The following is a 22998-nucleotide window of genomic DNA, read 5'->3' on the forward strand; positions in this document are numbered from 1 at the left end:
ACAAACGTCTCGCTTCTCTTGTTTATTTCATCCTTCTGATGTCAGCACGCGACAGAGTCCGGTTCGGCTCGTCCTGCTGGGTCCGAGGAAAACCGGGATGAAACCAGGAGAAATCAGCTGTCTGGATCCAGTAAAAAAGACCTGCAGGGGAGGATCATCATCCAGAACCAGGCCGCAAAACAGTCAGAAAAACACTTTCAGAGAATTTCATTCTGACTTTTAATGATTTATTACATATCAACATCTTGAGTCATTAGCGGGAAAAAGTCTCCCCAAAAACTATGAAACAAACAAACACCCACCAAAATAATTAACAAACCTAACAAGTATTTATATTAACAACAACAACAGCAATAATAATAATAGTAAATAAATAAACAAAAATAATAAACTTAAACTTAATCTATCTTTTTTTTTTTTTTACAATCATAGTTTACTGACACAATATCTGTGTTTTATGGAAGAGAAAACATTTTGGAAGATGGAGGATTATTTATAGAATAAACCACATCTAAAATCTTCAAACAAACACAATCTGTTGTTGCAAAATAATCCTTTTAACGTTTCTTCCTCCGTCAAAACGGAACTGTTCAACCAAACTGGCATTTAAATTGCTTCAGTAATTACATATCTGTATGTTTTATGTCTAGAATGAGCTGCAGTTGTTCATCTTTTAGTTTCCAGCAGCAGAGGAGCCTCGACATGGCCTCAGATTCTCACTTTCCTCTCCAGTTCTGCTTTCAGTCTGTTTCTGAACATGATTATTAGGTATCGATTAAAGTGATCTTCTCGTCGTCACAATATGATTCCAGCTCGTGTACTCCAGGAACCAAATGTTCAGACTGAAGACATGTTGAAATGATCAATAATTAAAACAAAGAAGATGAAACTTTCAAAAGAAAAGCAGAAAAATGATTTTTAAAAAGCAGAAATTACAGGAACGTGAACAAAAAAAACCCCAGACTTTATAAAGAAAAACAAAGAAAGAAGAAAACCAGGGAACTAAAAGGAAAAATTCCACTTGGCTTCAGTCTGTCTCCAAACAGATCAGACTGCAGGTTGGGTCCTCATGTTGACGTTTCCTGCTGAAACACTTCCTGTTTTCAGTTTCTGTGCACGTTTGTGCACGAGCATGATGAATAAAAGCAACAGCAGAGCTGAGAAATCCACCTGGCCGAGTCCTGCTGGTGGTTTCTGTCTTTATCTGGGAGTGTTTGCTCGTCTGATGCAGAAAGTTTCCTGATGTTTGTGTCTGCAGTTGGAAAGGCGGGGAAGAGGCGATGGGGGCGCTGCGGTACGAGGCGGCCGTCCTCTGCTTCCACAGAGCCATCACCCTGCAGCCGGACCAGGTGCTGGCCCTCCCCGTGCCACGGCTGCAGGTGGTGCACGGCGGTGACGCTGCTCTCGCTGCGTTTCAGGCTCAGCTGTTTGGAAGTGAAGCCGAGGCGTTCCTGCAGCTGTGTGACTTCCAGTCTGCAGCCCGATGCCTCCGGAGAGCCGGTTCCCTGCAGCCTGGAGCCTTCAGAGCCCGCCTGGCCTTCATCCACTTCCTGCAGGTCCGAGCTTCTGCTGGGCTTCTGGACCGGTTCAGACCTTCTGGACCGGTTCAGAACCCTGCATGTCAGACTCTCCAGGTCTCAGTTCGCAGGTCAAAGTCCAGTTAGAGAGTCTGGACTGTCACAGCTTGTTGGGAACCAGACCGGCTAGAGGAGGACCAAGTCTCAGTGTGGTCCAGAACCCAGACCTGGTCCTAGCTGCAGGAACCAGACCGGCTGGATAAGGACCAGGTCTGGGTGTGGTCCAGAACCCAGACCTGGTCCTAGCTGCAGGAACCAGACCGGCTGGATAAGGACCAGGTCTGGGTGTGGTCCAGAACCCAGACCTGGTCCTAGCTGCAGGAACCAGACCGGCTGGATAAGGACCAGGTCTCGGTGTGGTCCAGAGCCCAGACCTGGTCCTGGCTGCAGGAACCAGACCGGCTAGAGGAGGACCAGGTCTCGGTGTGGTCCAGAGTCCAGACCTGGTCCTGGTTGCAGGAACCAGACCGGCTGGATAAGGACCAGGTCTCGGTGTGGTCCAGAACCCAGACCTGGTCCTGGCTGCAGAAACCAGACCGGCTAGAGGAGGACCAGGTCTCGGTGTGGTCCAGAGTCCAGACCTGGTCCTGGCTGCAGGAAGCAGGTTGTCATGGTGCCAGATGCTGATGTGTCCCGTTTCCAGGGCCAGTGTTTGGTGGATCGAGGTCTTTTCCCCGAGGCTCTGCAGGCTTTCAGCCAGGCGGCTGAGATGAAACCAGGATGCAGGATTTACCGACTCAGAAGGTGAAAATTTATTTACAAATTTACTTAAACGTATTTTTATTTTGTTTAGACACTGATACATGTGTTCAAACGATTTAAAATGATGTATGACTGCACTGGACAATGGAGTGTGTTCAGTCAGAGGCTTCTTCGTTGTGGTAATGAACAGAACAGGAAGTCATTCCAGGTAATAGCCATAACCCACATCACAACAAACGCAACAGAAACAATCAACTTTGTGTTTCAGGAAACACATTGAGTATTTTTATGTTCTGTACTTATGCTGGTTGTTTCCGTTCCAGCCTGGTTTGTCTGGCTGCTGCCGGTCGCCATGACGACTGTCTGAAGCTGCTGACCAACCAGATAACGCAGAGTCCCACCGCTGATCTGCTCATCTTCAGAGCCAGACTGTACAAGCAGCTCAACCAGGTCACATCTGCAGGACCTTCTGCTAACATCTGCACGGCTTTCTGAAACCCACATGACCGGCGACACCTGCTGGTCGTATCGTGACCTGCAGCCGATTCATTCTCTGCTGGAAGCATCCGGTCAACATTTTAGCAAAGTGACTCAGATCTGCTCTAACATGCTTCAGGCTCCTCCTTCATACATGTTCCAACTCTCACCAGGTTTCTTTCTGGCTCCTTTTTGGTAATTTTTCTGTGAAGTCCCGACAAACTGCTGCACAGAAAGACCTCCTGACCGGACGACTTTCCAGACTTTTTACTCTTCTGATTAAAGTGTCAACAACAGGGGCAGATCTCGGGTCTATCCTCGCAGTCCTGGAACCTGCAGAGCCGGTCCTCTTCGGTTTTTCATTTGTCTTAAAAGCATCCTGATTCCACACGTTGATTTCCCGACAACGTCCCAGACACCGAAAACAGGCGTGGAAATGTAGCAGACTAACGTTGCTTTGACGTCAGACTTTAACGTCATTTTGACATCAGAGACTTTAACGTAGTTTTGACGTCAGAAGTTTTAATGGGAAATGGTTTAACGTATTTACGTCAGAGGTTTTAACGTCGTTTTGATGTCAGAGACTTTAACGTCGATTTGATGTCAGGGACTTTAACGTCGTTTTGATGTCAGAGACTTTACCGTCGTTTTGACGTCAGAGACTTTAACGTCATTTTGACGTCAGAGGCTTTAATGTAGAACGTTTTAACGTTGTTTTGACGTCAGAGACTTTACCGTTTTTTGACGTCAGAGACTTTAACGTTGTTTTGACGTCAGAGACTTTAACGTCATTTTGACGTCACAGACTTTAACGTCATTTTGACGTCAGAGGCTTTAATGTAGAACGTTTTAACGTTGTTTTGAGGTCAGAGACTTTGACGTTGTTTTGAGGTCAGAGACTTTAACGTCATTTTACGTCAGAGGCTTTAATGTAGAACGTTTTAACGTTGTTTTGAGGTCAGAGACTTTGACGTTGTTTTGAGGTCAGAGACTTTAACGTCGTTTTGACGTCAGAGACTTTAAGGTCATTTTGACGTCAGAGGCTTTAATGTAGAATGTTTTAACGTTGTTTTGAGGTCAGAGATGTTGACGTCGTTTTGATGTCAGGGACTTTACCGTCGTTTTGACATCAGAGACTTTAACGTCGTGTTGACGTCAGAGACTTTACCGTTTTTTGACGTCAGAGACTTTAACGTTGTTTTGACGTCAGAGACTTTAACGTCATTTTACGTCAGAGGCTTTAATGTAGAATGTTTTAACGTTGTTTTGAGGTCAGAGACGTTGACGTTGTTTTGAGGTCAGAGACTTTAACGTCGTTTTGATGTCAGGGACTTTAATGTCGTTTTGACGTCAGAGACTTTACCGTCGTTTTGACATCAGAGACTTTAACGTCGTGTTGACGTCAGAGACTTTACCGTTTTTTGACGTCAGAGACTTTAACGTTGTTTTGACGTCAGAGACTTTAACGTCATTTTACGTCAGAGGCTTTAATGTAGAATGTTTTAACGTTGTTTTGAGGTCAGAGACGTTGACGTCGTTTTGATGTCAGGGACTTTAACGTCGTGTTGACGTCAGAGACTTTACCGTCGTTTTGACATCAGAGACTTTAACGTCGTGTTGACGTCAGAGACTTTACCGTTTTTTGACGTCAGAGACTTTAACGTTGTTTTGACGTCAGAGACTTTAACGTCATTTTACGTCAGAGGCTTTAATGTAGAATGTTTTAACGTTGTTTTGAGGTCAGAGACGTTGACGTTGTTTTGAGGTCAGAGACTTTAACGTCGTTTTGATGTCAGGGACTTTAATGTCGTTTTGACGTCAGAGACTTTACCGTCGTTTTGACGTCAGAGACTTTAACGTCATTTTGACGTCAGAGGCTTTAATGTAGAACGTTTTAACGTTGTTTTGATGTCAGAGACTTTACCGTTTTTTGACGTCAGAGACTTTAACGTTGTTTTGACGTCAGAGACTTTAACGTCATTTTGACGTCAGAGACTTTAACGTCATTTTGACGTCAGAGGCTTTAATGTAGAACGTTTTAACGTCGTTTTGAGGTCAGAGACTTTGACGTTGTTTTGAGGTCAGAGACTTTAACGTCGTTTTGACGTCAGAGACTTTACCGTCGTTTTGACATCAGAGACTTTAACGTCGTGTTGACGTCAGAGACTTTAACGTTGTTTTGACGTCAGAGACCTTAATGTAGAACGTTTTAACGTTGTTTTGACGTCAGAGACTTTCACATCGTTCTGACGTCAGAGACTCTAATGTTGTTTTGACATCAGAGGCTTTAATGTAGAACGTTTTAACGTTGTTTTGATGTCGGAGGTTTTAATGGGGAACGTTTTAACATTGTTTTGATGTCAGAAACTTTAATGCCAGATGGTTTAATGTTGTAAAGTTGAATGCTTTAACATCCAATACTTTAATGTTGGACGTTTTGATGTTGATGTTTGTACTTCGTAGATACATTTCATAATTAGATGCTTTTGATGTTATATTTAATTTAGGACGTTTTCAATTAAATTGTTTAAACTTTGAATGATTTAATTCAAGACGTATTAACTTTTGACGTTTTAACTTCCTGGACTAAAACATGTGGACTAAAACAAGCAGGATGTGACTTTATCCGACATCAGGCCACGTGCTGCTGAGAAACCTGTGTTTTATCTGATTCTTCAGTAACTGGATCAAAATATTCCTAAAATCATCTATGTAACATTTAGAAGACATAAAAGTTTAGATATTCTGCAGCAAGCTGAAGAAGTTTGTCCTTCATTCAGATCTCTGCTTGTCTTGGAGACCTGAAGTCGGCGTTAGCGTTGAGCCCAGCCAATCAGGCGGCGCGAGCTCTGCTGCTGCAGCTGCGGCAGGCGAGCGAGGACGCCCGATTCCAGGCGGTGAACAGGACGCTGTGCGGGCAGCTGCAGGAAGCCCTCTGCTTGGTCAACATCGCTGTGGAGCTCCGGCCTCAGCATGGACGCCTCTACCTGTTCAGGTGCACGTTATTCTGAACGGTTCATTATTTCTGTCTGAAGGACATCTGATCAGTTCTTCTTGGTTTCCAACAGAGGGATTCTCTTCAGACGTCTGAAAGACTTCACGGCAGCCATCGAGGACCTGGTCCAGGTTGTGGAGCTGAGTGAGAAAGAGGAGGAGGAGGATGAAAACAAAGATGAAGGCAGTTCGGTGGAGGAGGAGGCCCAGTTTCAGCTGGTTCTCACCTACAATGACTTTGCTGTTCAGTGCTTCAACAGAGGGCTGTACAGCGAGGCCACGCTGCTTCTGAACAAGGCCATGCAGGGGGAGAAGGGTCTGGCCGGCCTGTACCTGAACCGAGGAGGTGAGGATGCAACACTGCCACCGGGATCTTCGTTCAGACCAGATTCAGGATTTAAAACAGATAAATCTGCTGTATGAAGGATATGAGGAGTTAATCCCATTACAGTTTACTGGTTAGTAGTGTGGTAGAATCTACTGGGTTTAGACAGTTTCACTCAGGTCTGGGGGGAGGTCTGGGTGGTCTGGGTGGAGGTCTGGTTACAGATCTGGATGGAGATCTGGGTGGAGGTCTGGTTACAGGTCTGGGTGGAGATCTGGGTGGAGGTCTAGGTGGAGATCTGGGTGCAGGTCTAGGTGGAGGTCTGGGTGGAGGTCTAGTTACAGATCAGGTTGCAGGTCTGGGTGGTCTCGGTGGAGATCTAGGTGGAGGTCTAGGTGGAGATCTGGGTGCAGGTCTTGGTGGAGGTCTGGGTGGAGGTCTAGTTACAGATCAGGTTGCAGGTCTGGGTGGTCTCGGTGGAGATCTAGGTGGAGGTCTAGGTGGAGATCTGGGTGCAGGTCTTGGTGGAGGTCTGGGTGGAGGTCTAGTTACAGATCAGGTTGCAGGTCTGGGTGGTCTCGGTGGAGATCTGGTTGGAGGTCTAGGTGGAGATCTGGGTGGAGATCTAGGTGGAGGTCTAGGTGGAGATCTGGGTGCAGGTCTTGGTGGAGGTATAGGTGGAGATCTGGAAGGAGATCTGGGTGGAGGTCTAGGTGGAGGTATGGGTGGTCTGGGTGGAGGTCTAGTTACAGATCAGGTTGCAGGTCTGGGTGGTCTAGGTGGAGATCTGGGTGCAGGTCTTGGTGGAGGTCTGGGTGGAGGTCTAGTTACAGATCAGGTTGCAGGTCTGGGTGGTCTCGGTGGAGATCTGGGTGGAGATCTAGGTGGAGGTCTAGGTGGAGATCTGGGTGCAGGTCTGGGTGGAGGTCTAGTTACAGATCAGGTTGCAGGTCTGGGTGGTCTCGGTGGAGATCTGGTTGGAGGTCTAGGTGGAGATCTGGGTGGAGATCTAGGTGGAGGTCTAGGTGGAGATCTGGGTGCAGGTCTTGGTGGAGGTCTGGGTGGAGGTCTAGTTACAGATCAGGTTGCAGGTCTGGGTGGTCTCGGTGGAGATCTGGGTGCAGGTCTTGGTGGAGATCTGGGTGGAGGTCTTGGTGGAGGAATGGGTAGAGGTATGGGGAGTTTCTCTCCTTACTGAAGACAGACAAGATGACAGCTTCTGGTGAACTGGACCCAGTCTGGTTCTGCGGGTCCGGTTCCTCTGACTGTGTGCCAGACTGTTTCTATAAGCAGGGGGACTGGCTTTACGCTCTGGCAGACTACCAGCAGGCCGAGGAGATGATGCGGCCCGATGACCCAGCAGTCCGGTTCCGCCTCGCCGTCATCCACAGCACGCTGGGTTCCTCCTGCTTCTGGGACGGGTCAGAACCGCTGAGAGTAACCAGCACATTGAGGTCCGAACGCCGGGCTCGGTTGGTGACTTTCTGCGTGTCTCTACAGGCATTTCCAGGAGGCAGCCGACCTGTTTTCTCTGGCCATCAGATACAACCCCACGGCCGCTCACTACTATGAGAACCGGTCCAAGAGTCTCCGCAAGCTTCTGGACCTGTGGGGGGCCAGGGAGGACTTGATCCGCCTGATGCTCCTGGATCCTGGCAACGAGGAGGTCAGAGGCTCGAACACCTGGATCAGGGCTGTCCTGCAGGGTTTGGATGTTTCATGCTGCAGCTCCGGGATCAGGTAAATGGGTCAGCATGATTGGACAGGAGGAGAGACATTTAATATGGATCAGGTGGGTTGGAGCAGGGAAATATCTAAAATCTGCAGGACTTTGTCCCTCCAGGACCAGAGCTGGACATCAGCTCTTCCAGTTCACATGAAAAACACGTTGGCCAGAGCAGTGGTTCCCAACCGGTTCCTCCGTTCATGCAACCAACAAGAAGCTTCAGATACATGATTCATGAAATGTTGTAGAAACATGATGAACGTCTGGCCTACTGTAGCTCCAGCAGCTCCCTGACCTCCTAAACCACAGGATTTGGGATCTAGGGTTAAGGTTAGGATCTTTGTGGACCATGGATGTAGAACCACTGGACCAGATCATGATCAGTGATGGATCACTGATGACTGTTTGGAGAAAACAAAGATGGGCGACCTCATTGCCATGACCCCAAAACAAGCTGTTTTCTAACGCTGTCTTTAGATTCCTGCAATGCTGATGAGCATGTTCCCGGGATGCAGCGTGTCGGATGTGCTGTCCAGCCCGAAAGGACGAGCAGTCAGACTTCAGCTGATGGACACCATCCGGAACCAGAGTTCTTCCTCCGACCCACAGAGGTCAGAACACCAGTGCTCGTTTCTAAGATGCGTTACGTAACTTTCCGACCCTAAAACTTCTGTTTTCAGAGCAACCGAGAGGCTCGAGAAGACGAGTCCATCGGAAGATCTGAGCCAAGCTGGAAAAGAGATTCAGGATCTGCAGATGTCCGTTAAAGACCTTCTGCAGGTACAAAAGGAAACTCACATAACATGAATTTATTTAGAAGTCATCATAAATATGTTATGATGAATGAAATCTTTCCGTTTTCAAGTCTGCAAGAGAAGAAATTCACACGGAACCTTGTGGGCCGTTCGGCCGTCTGTCCGACAGAAAATTATTCAATAAAACTGGATAAAATGATCAGGCGAAAACACGAACATTGGTTCTTTTTCAGGAAGATCTGGAAATGATCTTCCATTTATGACAGATCCTCCTCGTTGGGGGAACCAACGTTCTGTTCACGACAGATCCTCGTAGTTGGGGAACTAGTGTTCTGTTTACGATAGATCCTCCTTGTTAGGGGAACCAGTGTTCTGTTTACGACAGATCTTCCACGTTGAGGGAACCAACGCTCTGTTCACGACAGATCCTCGTCGTTGGGGGAACCAGCATTCTGTTCACGACAGATCCTCGTCGTTGGGGGAACCAGCATTCTGTTCACGACAGATCCTCGTCGTTGGGGGAACCAGCATTCTGTTCATGACAGATCCTCGTCGTTGGGGGAACCAGCATTCTGTTTACGACAGATCCTCCTCGTTGGGAAACTAGCGTTCTGTCTATGACAGATCCTCCTCGTTGGGAAACTAGCGTTCTGTTTACTACAAATCTTCCATGTTGGGGGAACCAGCGTTCTGTTCACGACAGATCCTCGTCGTTGGGGGAACCAGCATTCTGTTCACGACAGATCCTCGTCGTTGGGGGAACCAGCATTCTGTTTACGACAGATCCTCCTCGTTGGGAAACTAGCGTTCTGTCTATGACAGATCCTCCTCGTTGGGAAACTAGCGTTCTGTTTACTACAAATCTTCCATGTTGGGGGAACCAGCGTTCTGTTCACGACAGATCCTCGTCGTTGGGGGAACCAGCATTCTGTTCATGACAGATCCTCGTCGTTGGGGGAACCAGCATTCTGTTTACGACAGATCCTCGTCGTTGGGGGAACCAGCATTCTGTTTACGACAGATCCTCCTCGTTGGGGGAACCAGCATTCTGTTTACGACAGATCTTCCACATTGAGGGAACCAGCATTCTGTTCACGACAGATCCTCGTCGTTGGGGGAACCAGCATTCTGTTCATGACAGATCCTCGTCGTTGGGGGAACCAGCATTCTGTTTACGACAGATCCTCCTCGTTGGGAAACTAGCGTTCTGTCTATGACAGATCCTCCTCGTTGGGAAACTAGCGTTCTGTCTATGACAGATCCTCCTCGTTGGGAAACTAGCGTTCTGTTTACTACAAATCTTCCATGTTGGGGGAACCAGCGTTCTGTTCACGACAGATCCTCCTCATTGGGGGAACCAACATTCTGTTTACGACAGATCTTCCACGTTGAGGGAACCAACGTTCTGTTCACGACAGATCCTCATCGTTGGGGGAACTAGCGTTCTGTTTACTACAAATCTTCCATGTTGGGGGAACCAGCGTTCTGTTCACGACAGATCCTCCTCATTGGGGGAACCAACATTCTGTTTACGACAGATCTTCCACGTTGAGGGAACCAACGTTCTGTTCACGACAGATCCTCATCGTTGGGGGAACTAGCGCTCTGTTTACGACAGATCCTCCTTGTTAGGGGAACCAGTGTTCTGTTCACGACAGATCCTCTTCATTGGGGGAACCAACATTCTGTTTACGACAGATCTTCCACATTGAGGGAACCAACGTTCTGTTCACGACAGATCCTCGTCGTTGGGGGAACTAGCGTTCTGTTTACGACAGATCCTCATCGTTGGGGGAACTAGCGCTCTGTTTACGACAGATCCTCCTTGTTAGGGGAACTAGCGCTCTGTTTACGACAGATCCTCCTTGTTAGGGGAACCAGTGTTCTGTTTACGACAGATCTTCCACGTTGAGGGAACCAACGTTCTGTTCACGACAGATCCTCCTCTCTGGGGAGCTAGCGTTCTGTTTACGACAGATCCTTCGCGTTGGGGGTAGCGGCCATTCTGCAGTGACGTCGTCTTTTTTAGAATCTCTGACGAGTTTTTAATCCTCCTCATGTTGGGATGTTCCGACAGTTTTCAAGCCAGAATGAAACGTGTGTTTCAAACTAACCAGTCGGTCGTCACTGCTGACGTTCTGGTCGACTAGCTGGTGGTGTGTGCACCGCTGTTTGCGTTCTCAGTTACCTGCACAGGTGAGTCACATGACGATACAACATCAACACAGAGGGAGGAGACTGGACTGAAACAGGTGTGGAAACCTGAATTCACTGCTCAGTGATGAAATGGGTCGGATAAACTGTTTATATTCCCAGTATGATAAACACAGGATTAATCTACACGAACAGAGCAGAGAATCGCTGCTTTCATTCAGCGTCGGCTCCTTCTGGGTTTAAACAAAGCAAAACTTTGTCAGCGTGGGACTTATTGCTGGACAGCAGCAAAATGCAGGAAATCAGACAGAAATGTACAGAAACTGATGGGGAAGAGAAATAATAAAAGAAAAATGTTTTAGGGACATAAAAAGCCGACTGCCTTGAAAAATAAATAAAGATATTTATGGAAGCTGGATCTTTGTGATAGAAAATGGCTTTGGAACATGTAGAATTCTAGTTTTCCTCCTTTAAAAGCAGTTTCTGCACGATGAGTCTGGACTGAGACTCTGGTTCTTATGTTCCAGGTGATGGACTCGGTTCAGTCCCGCACCGCCACCGTCCAGAGATCCGGGCTGGCTGGACCTCGTTGCTCCGAAGCGACACAATGAAACCCTCAGACCTTCTGCTTTTTATCTCTGACTTGATGAACATGTAGAATCCAGAAAACCTCCTGAAAACACTTTCTGTTCAGCTGAAGTGGAATAAAGTGTCTGAGTGACCTTGAATGCATCCTGGTGTCCATCAGGGTTCCTGCAGGTCTGAAAGTCATGATGTCAAAACCTCTGAAAACTAGATTCAGGGTCGATCAGAACAAGAAAAACAGATCCGAGAACCAATCACACTTGCACCATCCCAAACGCCACGATGCGAAACCAACAGCAGGAAAACATGAGGCGTTGCAGCGTGGCGTGTTGTCCAGCAGGTGGCAGCAGAGTCTTACCAGCCTTCACTTCCACCTGAACTCACCTGGAGATCCTTCCACCGGTCAGACCTGGACCCGCTGATCCCTCAGACAGACCTGCATCCAGAACCAGCATCACCAGCAGACAGAACCGCATCAACAGCGTTACCATGGAAACCTTCATCAAGCTCTGCCACCCAGGAAAGAAGCTGCAAGTTGAAGGTCCTGGTTCAGAGAGTCCAGGTCTCTGGACTCAGAGATGTGTGGGATGGACCATCACACACTGGAGACCTGGACTGCAGTCAGACCGGTCTGGATTCCAGATCTTTGTTGGAGGACTGTTGTCAGGAACTGGTCCGGTTCTGATGGTATGACCCGGTCCAGTTCTTGGGTCATGTGACCTCAGTCTTTTCTGGCTTCTTGAAGCGCGTTGCCATGGAGACCATGTCTGATGAGGCTTCAGCCAACAGCAAATGGACCAGCTGAAGGTTCAGATGCGTCTCTCAGGTCCTGGTTCAGGACTAGAATCCGGTTTTGTGTCGGATCAGATGAAACTAAAGAAACAGGAAGAAATGATGCGAGAGCCAAAGATCCAGTTTGAACCGGTTCTTATCTCAGTTGTTCATCCAGAAAGTTAGAATCCTCTGGAACTGGTCTGGGTCTGGGACTAGTTCTGAGACCAGTACTTGGACAGGAACAGGTTCTGGGTTCAAATGAAAATGAGACAAAAACTTTGTAGAACTTTAAGAAAGCTGAAAAAACTGAAAATCCAGTCCTGTATAGACCCCTACAGAACTCTACAGACCCTGCAGACCTGTACAGACCTCTACAGACCCCTACAGAACTCTACAGACCTCTACAGACCCCTACAGAACTCTACAGACCCTGCAGACCTGTACAGACCCCTACAGACCTGTACAGACCCCACAGACCTCTACAGACCTTGCAGACCTGTACAGACCCTGCAGACCTGTACAGACCCCACAGACCTCTACAGACCCCTACAGAACTCTACAGACCCTGCAGACCTGTACAGACCCCTACAGGCCTCTACAGACCCTGCAGACCTCTACAGACCCTGCAGACCTGTACAGACCCCTACAGACCTCTACAGACCCCTACAGAACTCTACAGACCCTGCAGACCTGTACAGACCCCTACAGGCCTCTACAGACCCTGCAGACCTCTACAGACCCCTACAGACCCTGCAGACCCCTACAGACCTCTACAGACCCTGCAGACCTGTACAGAGCCTGCAGACCTGTACAGACCCTGCAGATCCCTACAGACCCTGCAGACCTGTACAGACCCTACAGACCTGTACAGACCCTGCAGACCCCTACAGACCCTGCAGACCTCTACAGACCCTGCAGATCCCTACAGACCCGTACAGACCTGTACAGACCCCTACAGACCCTACAGACCTGTACAGACCCTGCAGACCTCTACAGACCCTGCAGACCTGTACAGACCCCGCAGACCCGTACAGACCCTGCAGACCCCTACAGACCCTGCAGACCTCTACAGACCCTGCAGATCCCTACAGACCCTGCAGACCTGTACAGACCCTACAGACCTGTACAGACCCCTACAGACCCTACAGACCTGTACAGACCCTGCAGACCTCTACAGACCCTGCAGACCTCTACAGACCCTGCAGACCTCTACAGACCCTGCAGACCTGTACAAACCTCTACAGACCCTGCAGACCTGTACAAACCTCTACAGACCCTGCAGACCTGTACAGACCCCTACAGACCTGTACAGACCCTGCAGACCTGTACAGACCCCGCAGACCTGTACAGACCCTGCAGACCTGTACAGACCCCTACAGACCCTGCAGACCTCTACAGAGCCTGCAGACCTGTACAGACCCTGCAGACCTCTACAGACCCTGCAGACCTCTACAGACCTGTACAGACCCTGCAGACCTGTACAAACCTCTACAGACCCTGCAGACCTCTACAGAGCCTGCAGACCTGTACAGACCCTGCAGACCTCTACAGACCTCTACAGACCTGTACAGACCCTGCAGACCTGTACAAACCTCTACAGACCCTGCAGACCTGTACAGAGCCTGCAGACCTGTACAGAGCCTGCAGACCTGTACAGACCTCTACAGACCCTGCAGACCTGTACAGACCCTGCAGACCTGTACAGACCCTGCAGACCTCTACAGACCCTGCAGACCTGTACAGACCCTGCAGACCTGTACAAACCTCTACAGACCCTGCAGACCTGTACAGACCCCTACAGACCCCTGCAGACCTTTGAAGACCCTACAGACCCCTAGAGACCCTGTAGACCCCTAGAGACCTTGCAGACCTGTACAGACCCCTGCAGACCCTGTGGACCCACATGTAGCCAGCTGCATGGCGGCGCTGGCTGTGTGGACCTTAACGTGATCCACACCTGCGTAATGAGAAGCTCCGGTTACGTCCCGTCCGCGGCGGGGGGTGCAGCCAGCCAGGAGTCCAGACAAAAACACCTTTCTGTGGGTCCAGGAGCAGGCGGTCTGGCCCCGGCTCAGACATTCCTCCGTGGAGGGAGGTTCATCTCCTTCTGGGCTGTTTTGTCTGAGACACGCAGAACATTTGTAGTCTTTGGGTCGGGTTCGGGGCAGGTGACGTGCACGCACGCACAACCCCACGTGGTGCTAAAGTGAAAGTGAAATGAGATCTGCGGGTCTGGAAGTGGATCAGTGCTGCTGGACTGGAAGTCTGGGGCGGTCAGGGTCAGATTCAAGGCAGCGTTACGATCCGTTCCAACATTTAAATTAATTTTATTTCCTTTAAATTCCAACTAAATGAGTTAAAGTCAACAAACACGTTTCATTCTGAAACAACCTGAAAACCTGTAGAAGCTGCCAGATGCCACGTTTCCCGGCTAAAAGGATCTGAAATCAATATTTTTCCTCATTCCCACGTCTTCCTGCTACTATCTACCTGCTCTCCTCACTGCAGCACCTCCACCTCAGCTGCATCCCAAACGTCTTCCTGGCTTTATTCCAGCCATAGAGGATCATTATTTTCCTGCTTTTCTCATCACTTGTTGATCTTTGGCTGCTCCTGATTGGACGTTACCGTCAGTTTAAGCTCTCTGATTGGTGGAAAGTCTTGACAGGAAGTGTCTTCATCATCATGTCCAGGTAAAAATAGAGGTCTCTTAGCAACATGGTGGTGATGGTGATGAAGATATGATAAAAACTTTGGTTCCTCCACCGTTCCTAACAGACTGATGATGAGGAGGAGGAAGAGTTTGGGAATCCAGCAGAATTTTAAGGGTTAGTCAGCTGCTCTTAAACTGACTTGTCATTACGAAGCAACTTAAGCTCCAGACTAAAGACAGGAAGACTTCTCGATGTGAAAGAAACAAACGGAGAAATAAACAACTGTTTTAAACATTAAACATCTACAAACCCCAGCATGGCATGGTTGTTCTGCAGTATGACCACTAGAGGGCGGAGTTCCGGCTTCACCTTTTCCAAACTTTTTGTTTTACCAAACTTCGTTTTTTTAATCAATTTTCATTTGATCTATTTTACAACAACATGATAAGAATAAACACTGTTTACTGTGGAAGGAATAATGATTCTTAACGGTCTGGATGGAAGAAAACCGGCTGGAATGGAAGCTGAAGCTGCTCGCTTGGTGAGTCCAGCCGTTGATCCGGGAAGCATCAGGACGTCCTGGTGTCTGGACTCCAACGTCTACCTGGCACCTCCGCGACGATTAAAGCTGCTTCACAATCCGATCATTCCTACGAGCTTCCTGCTTCTCTGAGACGGAGCAGATGAAGGCTCTCCCTGGAGGAACATCTCTAAAGACAATTTATATTTTGGAGGGATAAACCATCTGCCTGTTAGCTCTTGTCGTAAATTTTCCAGTCAGTTTTACTGGCTGGTCTCAGCCACCAGCTCCCCGTTCAGGCTGATGTCTTCTCATACAGGTGTGTAGGGCCAGCAGGTCTCTGAGGCCACCCCAGGATCAGCTTTACCTGGGTTTTAGTTGCTGCAGACTTTTAACACCCCACCAGCCTGACCGCTTGCCTCCATGCTCCTCCGCCCTCCCTGAACGAAGCCCCCCTACGTCCAGCCAACCCTCCGTCTGTCTGGCTTCACTTCCAGCCATTCATCTCCTTCAGCTTGGTGATGCTCGTCCCCTTGACGGGTGTGGAGGGTGGGGGGCTGTAGAGAGGCAGGGTGGGAGTGCTACACCCTCGTACCCACGGCTTCTCGGTGGACACTGTCCACACCGTCCGGGACGACTTCTTCTTTGGCTTCTCTGTCTTGTCGTTGGTAGTGCCAGGAGACATGGTCTGTAGGAGACGGAAACATGTTAAACGTCGTCATTATTTCCATATTTCTCCTGCAAACATCTGAAGAACAAAAAAACTAAGCCAAAGTTTCGCAGATCAGGACAGAATTCATGTAATCATCTTCTTCTCCTGTCCCGGTCCCCAACTGACCCGAGTCCCGCTTCGTACCGAGTCTAGTGGACTGTCCCGGTCCCCAACTGACCCGAGTCCCGCTTCGTACCGAGTCTAGTGGACTGTCCCGGTCCCCAACTGACCCGAGTCCCGCTTCGTACCGAGTCTAGCGGACTGTCCCGGTCCCCAACTGACCCGAGTCCCGCTTCGTACCGAGTCTAGCGGACTGTCCCGGTCCCCAACTGACCCGAGTCCCGCTTCGTACCGAGTCTAGTGGACTGTCCCGGTCCCCAACTGACCCGAGTCCCGCTTCGTACCGAGTCTAGCGGACTGTCCCGGTCCCCAACTGACCCGAGTCCCGCTTCGTACCGAGTCTAGCGGACTGTCCCGGTCCCCAACTGACCCGAGTCCCGCTTCGTACCGAGTCTAGTGGACTGTCCCGGTCCCCAACTGACCCGAGTCCCGCTTCGTACCGAGTCTAGCGGACTGTCCCGGTCCCCAACTGACCCGAGTCCCGCTTCGTACCGAGTCTAGCGGACTGTCCCGGTCCCCAACTGACCCGAGTCCCGCTTCGTACCGAGTCTAGCGGACTGTCCCGGTCCCCAACTGACCCGAGTCCCGCTTCGTACCGAGTCTAGCGGACTGTCCCGGTCCCCAACTGACCCGAGTCCCGCTTTGTACCGAGTCTAGCGGACTGTCCCGGTCCCCAACTGACCCGAGTCCCGCTTTGTACCGAGTCTAGCGGACTGTCCCGGTCCCCAACTGACCCGAGTCCCGCTTCGTACCGAGTCTAGCGGACTGTCCCGGTCCCCAACTGACCCGAGTCCCGCTTCGTACCGAGTCTAGCGGACTGTCCCGGTCCCCACCTGACCCGAGTCCCGCTTCGTACCGAGTCTAGCGGACTGTCCCGGTCCCCAACTGACCCGAGTCCCGCTTCGTACCGAGTCTAGCGGACTGTCCCGGTCCCCAACTGACCCGAGTACCGCTTCGTACCGAGTCTAGCGGACTGTCCCGGTCCCCAACTGACCCGAGTCCCGCTTCGTACCGAGTCTAGCGGACTGTCCCGGTCCCCAACTGAACCGAGTCCCGCTTCGTACCGAGTCTAGCGGACTGTCCCGGTCCCCAACTGACCCGAGTCCCGCTTCGTACCGAGTCTAGCGGACTGTCCCGGTCCCCAACTGACCCGAGTCCTGCTTCGTACCGAGTCTAGCGGACTGTCCCGGTCCCCAACTGACCCGAGTCCCGCTTTGTACCGAGTCTAGTGGACTGTCCCGGTCCCCAACTGACCCGAGTACCGCTTCGTACCGAGTCTAGCGGACTGTTCCGGTCCCCAACTGACCCGAGTCCCGCTTCGTACCGAGTCTAGTGGACCATCCCGGTCCCCAACTGAACAGAGTCCTGTACCGAGTCTAGCGGACTGTCCCGGTCCCCAACTGAACCGAGTCCTGTCCCGCATCGTACCGAGTCTAGCGGACTGTCCCGGTCCCCAACTGAACCGAGTCCTGTACCGAGTCTAGAGGACTGTCCCGGTCCCCAACTGAACCGAGTCCCGCTTCGTACCGAGTCTAGCGGAGTGTCCCGGTCCCCAACTGAACCGAGTCCTGTACCGAGTCTAGCGGACTGTCCCGGTCCCCAACTGACCCGAGTCCTGCTTCGTACCGAGTCTAGCGGACTGTCCCGGTCCCCAACTGACCCGAGTCCCGCTTTGTACCGAGTCTAGTGGACTGTCCCGGTCCCCAACTGACCCGAGTACCGCTTCGTACCGAGTCTAGCGGACTGTTCCGGTCCCCAACTGACCCGAGTCCCGCTTCGTACCGAGTCTAGTGGACCATCCCGGTCCCCAACTGAACAGAGTCCTGTACCGAGTCTAGCGGACTGTCCCGGTCCCCAACTGAACCGAGTCCTGTCCCGCATCGTACCGAGTCTAGCGGACTGTCCCGGTCCCCAACTGAACCGAGTCCTGTACCGAGTCTAGAGGACTGTCCCGGTCCCCAACTGAACCGAGTCCCGCTTCGTACCGAGTCTAGCGGAGTGTCCCGGTCCCCAACTGAACCGAGTCCTGTACCGAGTCTAGCGGACTGTCCGGTCCCCAACTGAACCGAGTCCTGTACCGAGTCTAGCGGACTGTCCCGGTCCCCAACTGAACTGAGTCCCGCTTCGTACCGAGTCTAGCGGACTGTCCCGGTCCCCAACTGACCCGAGTCCTGCTTCGTACCGAGTCTAGCGGACTGTCCCGGTCCCCAACTGACCCGAGTCCCGCTTTGTACCGAGTCTAGCGGACTGTCCCGGTCCCCAACTGAACCGAGTCCTGTACCGAGTCTAGCGGACTGTCCCGGTCCCCAACTGAACCGAGTCCTGCTTGGTACCGAGTCTAGCGGACTGTCCCGGTCCCCAACTGAACCGAGTCCTGTACCGAGTTTAGCGGACTGTCCCGGTCCCCAACTGAACAGAGTCCTGCTTGGTACCGAGTCTAGCGGACTGTCCCGGTCCCCAACTGAACCGAGTCCTGTACCGAGTCTAGCGGACTGTCCCGGTCCCCAACTGAACCGAGTCCTGCTTGGTACCGAGTCTAGCGGACTGTCCCGGTCCCCAACTGAACCGAGTCCTGCTTGGTACCGAGTCTAGCGGACTGTCCCGGTCCCCAACTGAACCGAGTCCTGTACCGAGTCTAGCGGACTGTCCCGGTCCCCAACTGAACCGAGTCCTGCTTGGTACCGAGTCTAGCGGACTGTCCCGGTCCCCAACTGAACCGAGTCCTGTACCGAGTCTAGCGGACTGTCCCGGTCCCCAACTGAACCGAGTCCTGCTTGGTACCGAGTCTAGCGGACTGTCCCGGTCCCCAACTGAACCGAGTCCTGCTTGGTACCGAGTCTAGCGGACTGTCCCGGTCCCCAACTGAACCGAGTCCTGTACCGAGTCTAGCGGACTGTCCCGGTCCCCAACTGAACCGAGTCCTGTACCGAGTCTAGCGGACTGTCCCGGTCCCCAACTGACCCGAGTCCTGTACCGAGTCTAGCGGACTGTCCGGTCCCCAACTGAACCGAGTCCTGTACCGAGTCTAGCGGACTGTCCCGGTCCCCAACTGAACTGAGTCCCGCTTCGTAACCGAGTCTAGCGGACTGTCCCGGTCCCCAACTGACCCGAGTCCTGCTTCGTACCGAGTCTAGCGGACTGTCCCGGTCCCCAACTGACCCGAGTCCCGCTTTGTACCGAGTCTAGCGGACTGTCCCGGTCCCCAACTGAACCGAGTCCTGCTTGGTACCGAGTCTAGCGGACTGTCCCGGTCCCCAACTGAACCGAGTCCTGTACCGAGTCTAGCGGACTGTCCCGGTCCCCAACTGAACCGAGTCCTGTACCGAGTCTAGCGGACTGTCCCGGTCCCCAACTGAACCGAGTCCTGTACCGAGTCTAGCGGACTGTCCGGTCCCCAACTGAACCGAGTCCTGTACCGAGTCTAGCGGACTGTCCCGGTCCCCAACTGAACTGAGTCCCGCTTCGTACCGAGTCTAGCGGACTGTCCCGGTCCCCAACTGACCCGAGTCCTGCTTCGTACCGAGTCTAGCGGACGGTCCCGGTCCCCAACTGACCCGAGTCCCGCTTTGTACCGAGTCTAGCGGACTGTCCCGGTCCCCAACTGAACCGAGTCCTGTACCGAGTCTAGCGGACTGTCCCGGTCCCCAACTGAACCGAGTCCTGCTTGGTACCGAGTCTAGCGGACTGTCCCGGTCCCCAACTGAACCGAGTCCTGCTTGGTACCGAGTTTAGCGGACTGTCCCGGTCCCCAACTGAACCGAGTCCTGTACCGAGTCTAGCGGACTGTCCGGTCCCCAACTGAACCGAGTCCTGTACCGAGTCTAGCGGACTGTCCCGGTACCCAACTGAACTGAGTCCCGCTTCGTACCGAGTCTAGCGGACTGTCCCGGTCCCCAACTGACCCGAGTCCTGCTTGGTACCGAGTCTAGCGGACTGTCCCGGTCCCCAACTGACCCGAGTCCCGCTTTGTACCGAGTCTAGCGGACTGTCCCGGTCCCCAACTGAACCGAGTCCTGTACCGAGTCTAGCGGACTGTCCCGGTCCCCAACTGAACCGAGTCCTGCTTGGTACCGAGTCTAGCGGACTGTCCCGGTCCCCAACTGAACCGAGTCCTGTACCGAGTCTAGCGGACTGTCCCGGTCCCCAACTGAACCGAATCCTGCTTGGTACCGAGTCTAGCGGACTGTCCCGGTCCCCAACTGAACCGAGTCCTGTACCGAGTCTAGCGGACTGTCCCGGTCCCCAACTGAACCGAGTCCTGCTTGGTACCGAGTCTAGCGGACTGTCCCGGTCCCCAACTGAACCGAGTCCTGTACCGAGTCTAGCGGACTGTCCCGGTCCCCAACTGAACCGAGTCCTGCTTGGTACCGAGTCTAGCGGACTGTCCCGGTCCCCAACTGAACCGAGTCCTGTACCGAGTCTAGCGGACTGTCCCGGTCCCCAACTGAACCGAGTCCTGCTTGGTACCGAGTCTAGCGGACTGTCCCGGTCCCCAACTGAACCGAGTCCTGCTTGGTACCGAGTCTAGCGGACTGTCCCGGTCCCCAACTGAACCGAGTCCTGTACCGAGTCTAGCGGACTGTCCCGGTCCCCAACTGAACCGAGTCCTGTACCGAGTCTAGCGGACTGTCCCGGTCCCCAACTGAACCGAGTCCTGTACCGAGTCTAGCGGACTGTCCCGGTCCCCAACTGAACCGAGTCCTGTACCGAGTCTAGCGGACTGTCCGGTCCCCAACTGAACCGAGTCCTGTACCGAGTCTAGCGGACTGTCCCGGTCCCCAACTGAACTGAGTCCCGCTTCGTACCGAGTCTAGCGGACTGTCCCGGTCCCCAACTGACCCGAGTCCTGCTTCGTACCGAGTCTAGCGGACTGTCCCGGTCCCCAACTGACCCGAGTCCCGCTTTGTACCGAGTCTAGCGGACTGTCCCGGTCCCCAACTGAACCGAGTCCTGTACCGAGTCTAGCGGACTGTCCCGGTCCCCAACTGAACCGAGTCCTGCTTGGTACCGAGTCTAGCGGACTGTCCCGGTCCCCAACTGAACCGAGTCCTGCTTGGTACCGAGTTTAGCGGACTGTCCCGGTCCCCAACTGAACCGAGTCCTGTACCGAGTCTAGCGGACTGTCCGGTCCCCAACTGAACCGAGTCCTGTACCGAGTCTAGCGGACTGTCCCGGTACCCAACTGAACTGAGTCCCGCTTCGTACCGAGTCTAGCGGACTGTCCCGGTCCCCAACTGACCCGAGTCCTGCTTGGTACCGAGTCTAGCGGACTGTCCCGGTCCCCAACTGACCCGAGTCCCGCTTTGTACCGAGTCTAGCGGACTGTCCCGGTCCCCAACTGAACCGAGTCCTGTACCGAGTCTAGCGGACTGTCCCGGTCCCCAACTGAACCGAGTCCTGCTTGGTACCGAGTCTAGCGGACTGTCCCGGTCCCCAACTGAACCGAGTCCTGTACCGAGTCTAGCGGACTGTCCCGGTCCCCAACTGAACCGAGTCCTGCTTGGTACCGAGTCTAGCGGACTGTCCCGGTCCCCAACTGAACCGAGTCCTGTACCGAGTCTAGCGGACTGTCCCGGTCCCCAACTGAACCGAGTCCTGCTTGGTACCGAGTCTAGCGGACTGTCCCGGTCCCCAACTGAACCGAGTCCTGTACCGAGTCTAGCGGACTGTCCCGGTCCCCAACTGAACCGAGTCCTGCTTGGTACCGAGTCTAGCGGACTGTCCCGGTCCCCAACTGAACCGAGTCCTGTACCGAGTCTAGCGGACTGTCCCGGTCCCCAACTGAACCGAGTCCTGCTTGGTACCGAGTCTAGCGGACTGTCCCGGTCCCCAACTGAACCGAGTCCTGCTTGGTACCGAGTCTAGCGGACTGTCCCGGTCCCCAACTGAACCGAGTCCTGTACCGAGTCTAGCGGACTGTCCCGGTCCCCAACTGAACCGAGTCCTGTACCGAGTCTAGCGGACTGTCCCGGTCCCCAACTGACCCGAGTCCTGTACCGAGTCTAGCGGACTGTCCGGTCCCCAACTGAACCGAGTCCCGCTTCGTACCGAGTCTAGTGGACTGTCCCGGTCCCCAACTGACCCGAGTCCCGCTTCGTACCGAGTCTAGCGGACTGTCCCGGTCCCCAACTGACCCGAGTCCCGCTTTGTACCGAGTCTAGTGGACTGTCCCGGTCCCCAACTGACCCGAGTACCGCTTCGTACCGAGTCTAGCGGACTGTTCCGGTCCCCAACTGACCCGAGTCCCGCTTCGTACCGAGTCTAGTGGACCATCCCGGTCCCCAACTGAACAGAGTCCTGTACCGAGTCTAGCGGACTGTCCCGGTCCCCAACTGAACCGAGTCCTGTCCCGCATCGTACCGAGTCTAGCGGACTGTCCCGGTCCCCAACTGAACCGAGTCCTGTACCGAGTCTAGAGGACTGTCCCGGTCCCCAACTGAACCGAGTCCCGCTTCGTACCGAGTCTAGCGGAGTGTCCCGGTCCCCAACTGAACCGAGTCCTGTACCGAGTCTAGCGGACTGTCCCGGTCCCCAACTGACCCGAGTCCTGCTTCGTACCGAGTCTAGCGGACTGTCCCGGTCCCCAACTGACCCGAGTCCCGCTTTGTACCGAGTCTAGTGGACTGTCCCGGTCCCCAACTGACCCGAGTACCGCTTCGTACCGAGTCTAGCGGACTGTTCCGGTCCCCAACTGACCCGAGTCCCGCTTCGTACCGAGTCTAGTGGACCATCCCGGTCCCCAACTGAACAGAGTCCTGTACCGAGTCTAGCGGACTGTCCCGGTCCCCAACTGAACCGAGTCCTGTCCCGCATCGTACCGAGTCTAGCGGACTGTCCCGGTCCCCAACTGAACCGAGTCCTGTACCGAGTCTAGAGGACTGTCCCGGTCCCCAACTGAACCGAGTCCCGCTTCGTACCGAGTC

The 22998-nt window shown here is 52.7% G+C and overlaps 3 protein-coding genes across 3 annotated transcripts in view; 2 read left to right on the forward strand and 1 right to left on the reverse strand.

The window, feature by feature from the left end:
- The first annotated feature begins 373 nt into the window (after positions 1 to 373).
- Positions 374 to 1751, forward strand: LOC306764075 (tetratricopeptide repeat protein 16-like). The gene has a single exon (XM_079251101.1). It carries the CDS (start codon positions 1281 to 1283, stop codon positions 1662 to 1664), a length of 384 nt encoding a protein of 127 aa, XP_079107227.1. The 5' UTR covers positions 374 to 1280; the 3' UTR covers positions 1665 to 1751.
- Positions 1752 to 1994: 243 nt separating this feature from the next.
- LOC306764138 (tetratricopeptide repeat protein 16-like) lies at positions 1995 to 12479 on the forward strand. The gene is made up of 8 exons (XM_079251179.1): positions 1995 to 2324; positions 2603 to 2710; positions 5518 to 5751; positions 5825 to 6096; positions 7352 to 7496; positions 7576 to 7815; positions 8125 to 8131; positions 8279 to 12479. The coding sequence occupies exons 1-8, from the start codon at positions 2188 to 2190 to the stop codon at positions 8450 to 8452; spliced, it is 1317 nt and encodes a 438-aa protein (XP_079107305.1). The 5' UTR covers positions 1995 to 2187; the 3' UTR covers positions 8453 to 12479.
- A 1553-nt stretch (positions 12480 to 14032) lies between these two features.
- The window catches only part of mymk (myomaker, myoblast fusion factor), a gene marked incomplete at its 5' end in the record, with an annotated part of 34459 nt that continues 25493 nt past the window's right edge, over positions 14033 to 22998 (reverse strand). The window contains one exon of the mRNA XM_079251868.1: positions 14033 to 15931. Within this exon, the coding sequence (XP_079107994.1) occupies positions 15731 to 15931 (201 nt within the window). The 3' untranslated portion in view covers positions 14033 to 15730. The remainder of the gene's footprint in view (positions 15932 to 22998) is intronic.

This window comes from Telmatherina bonti, assembly GCF_933228915.1.
Source record: "Telmatherina bonti genome assembly, chromosome: 13".
Taxonomy (NCBI): Eukaryota; Metazoa; Chordata; class Actinopteri; order Atheriniformes; family Telmatherinidae; genus Telmatherina; species Telmatherina bonti.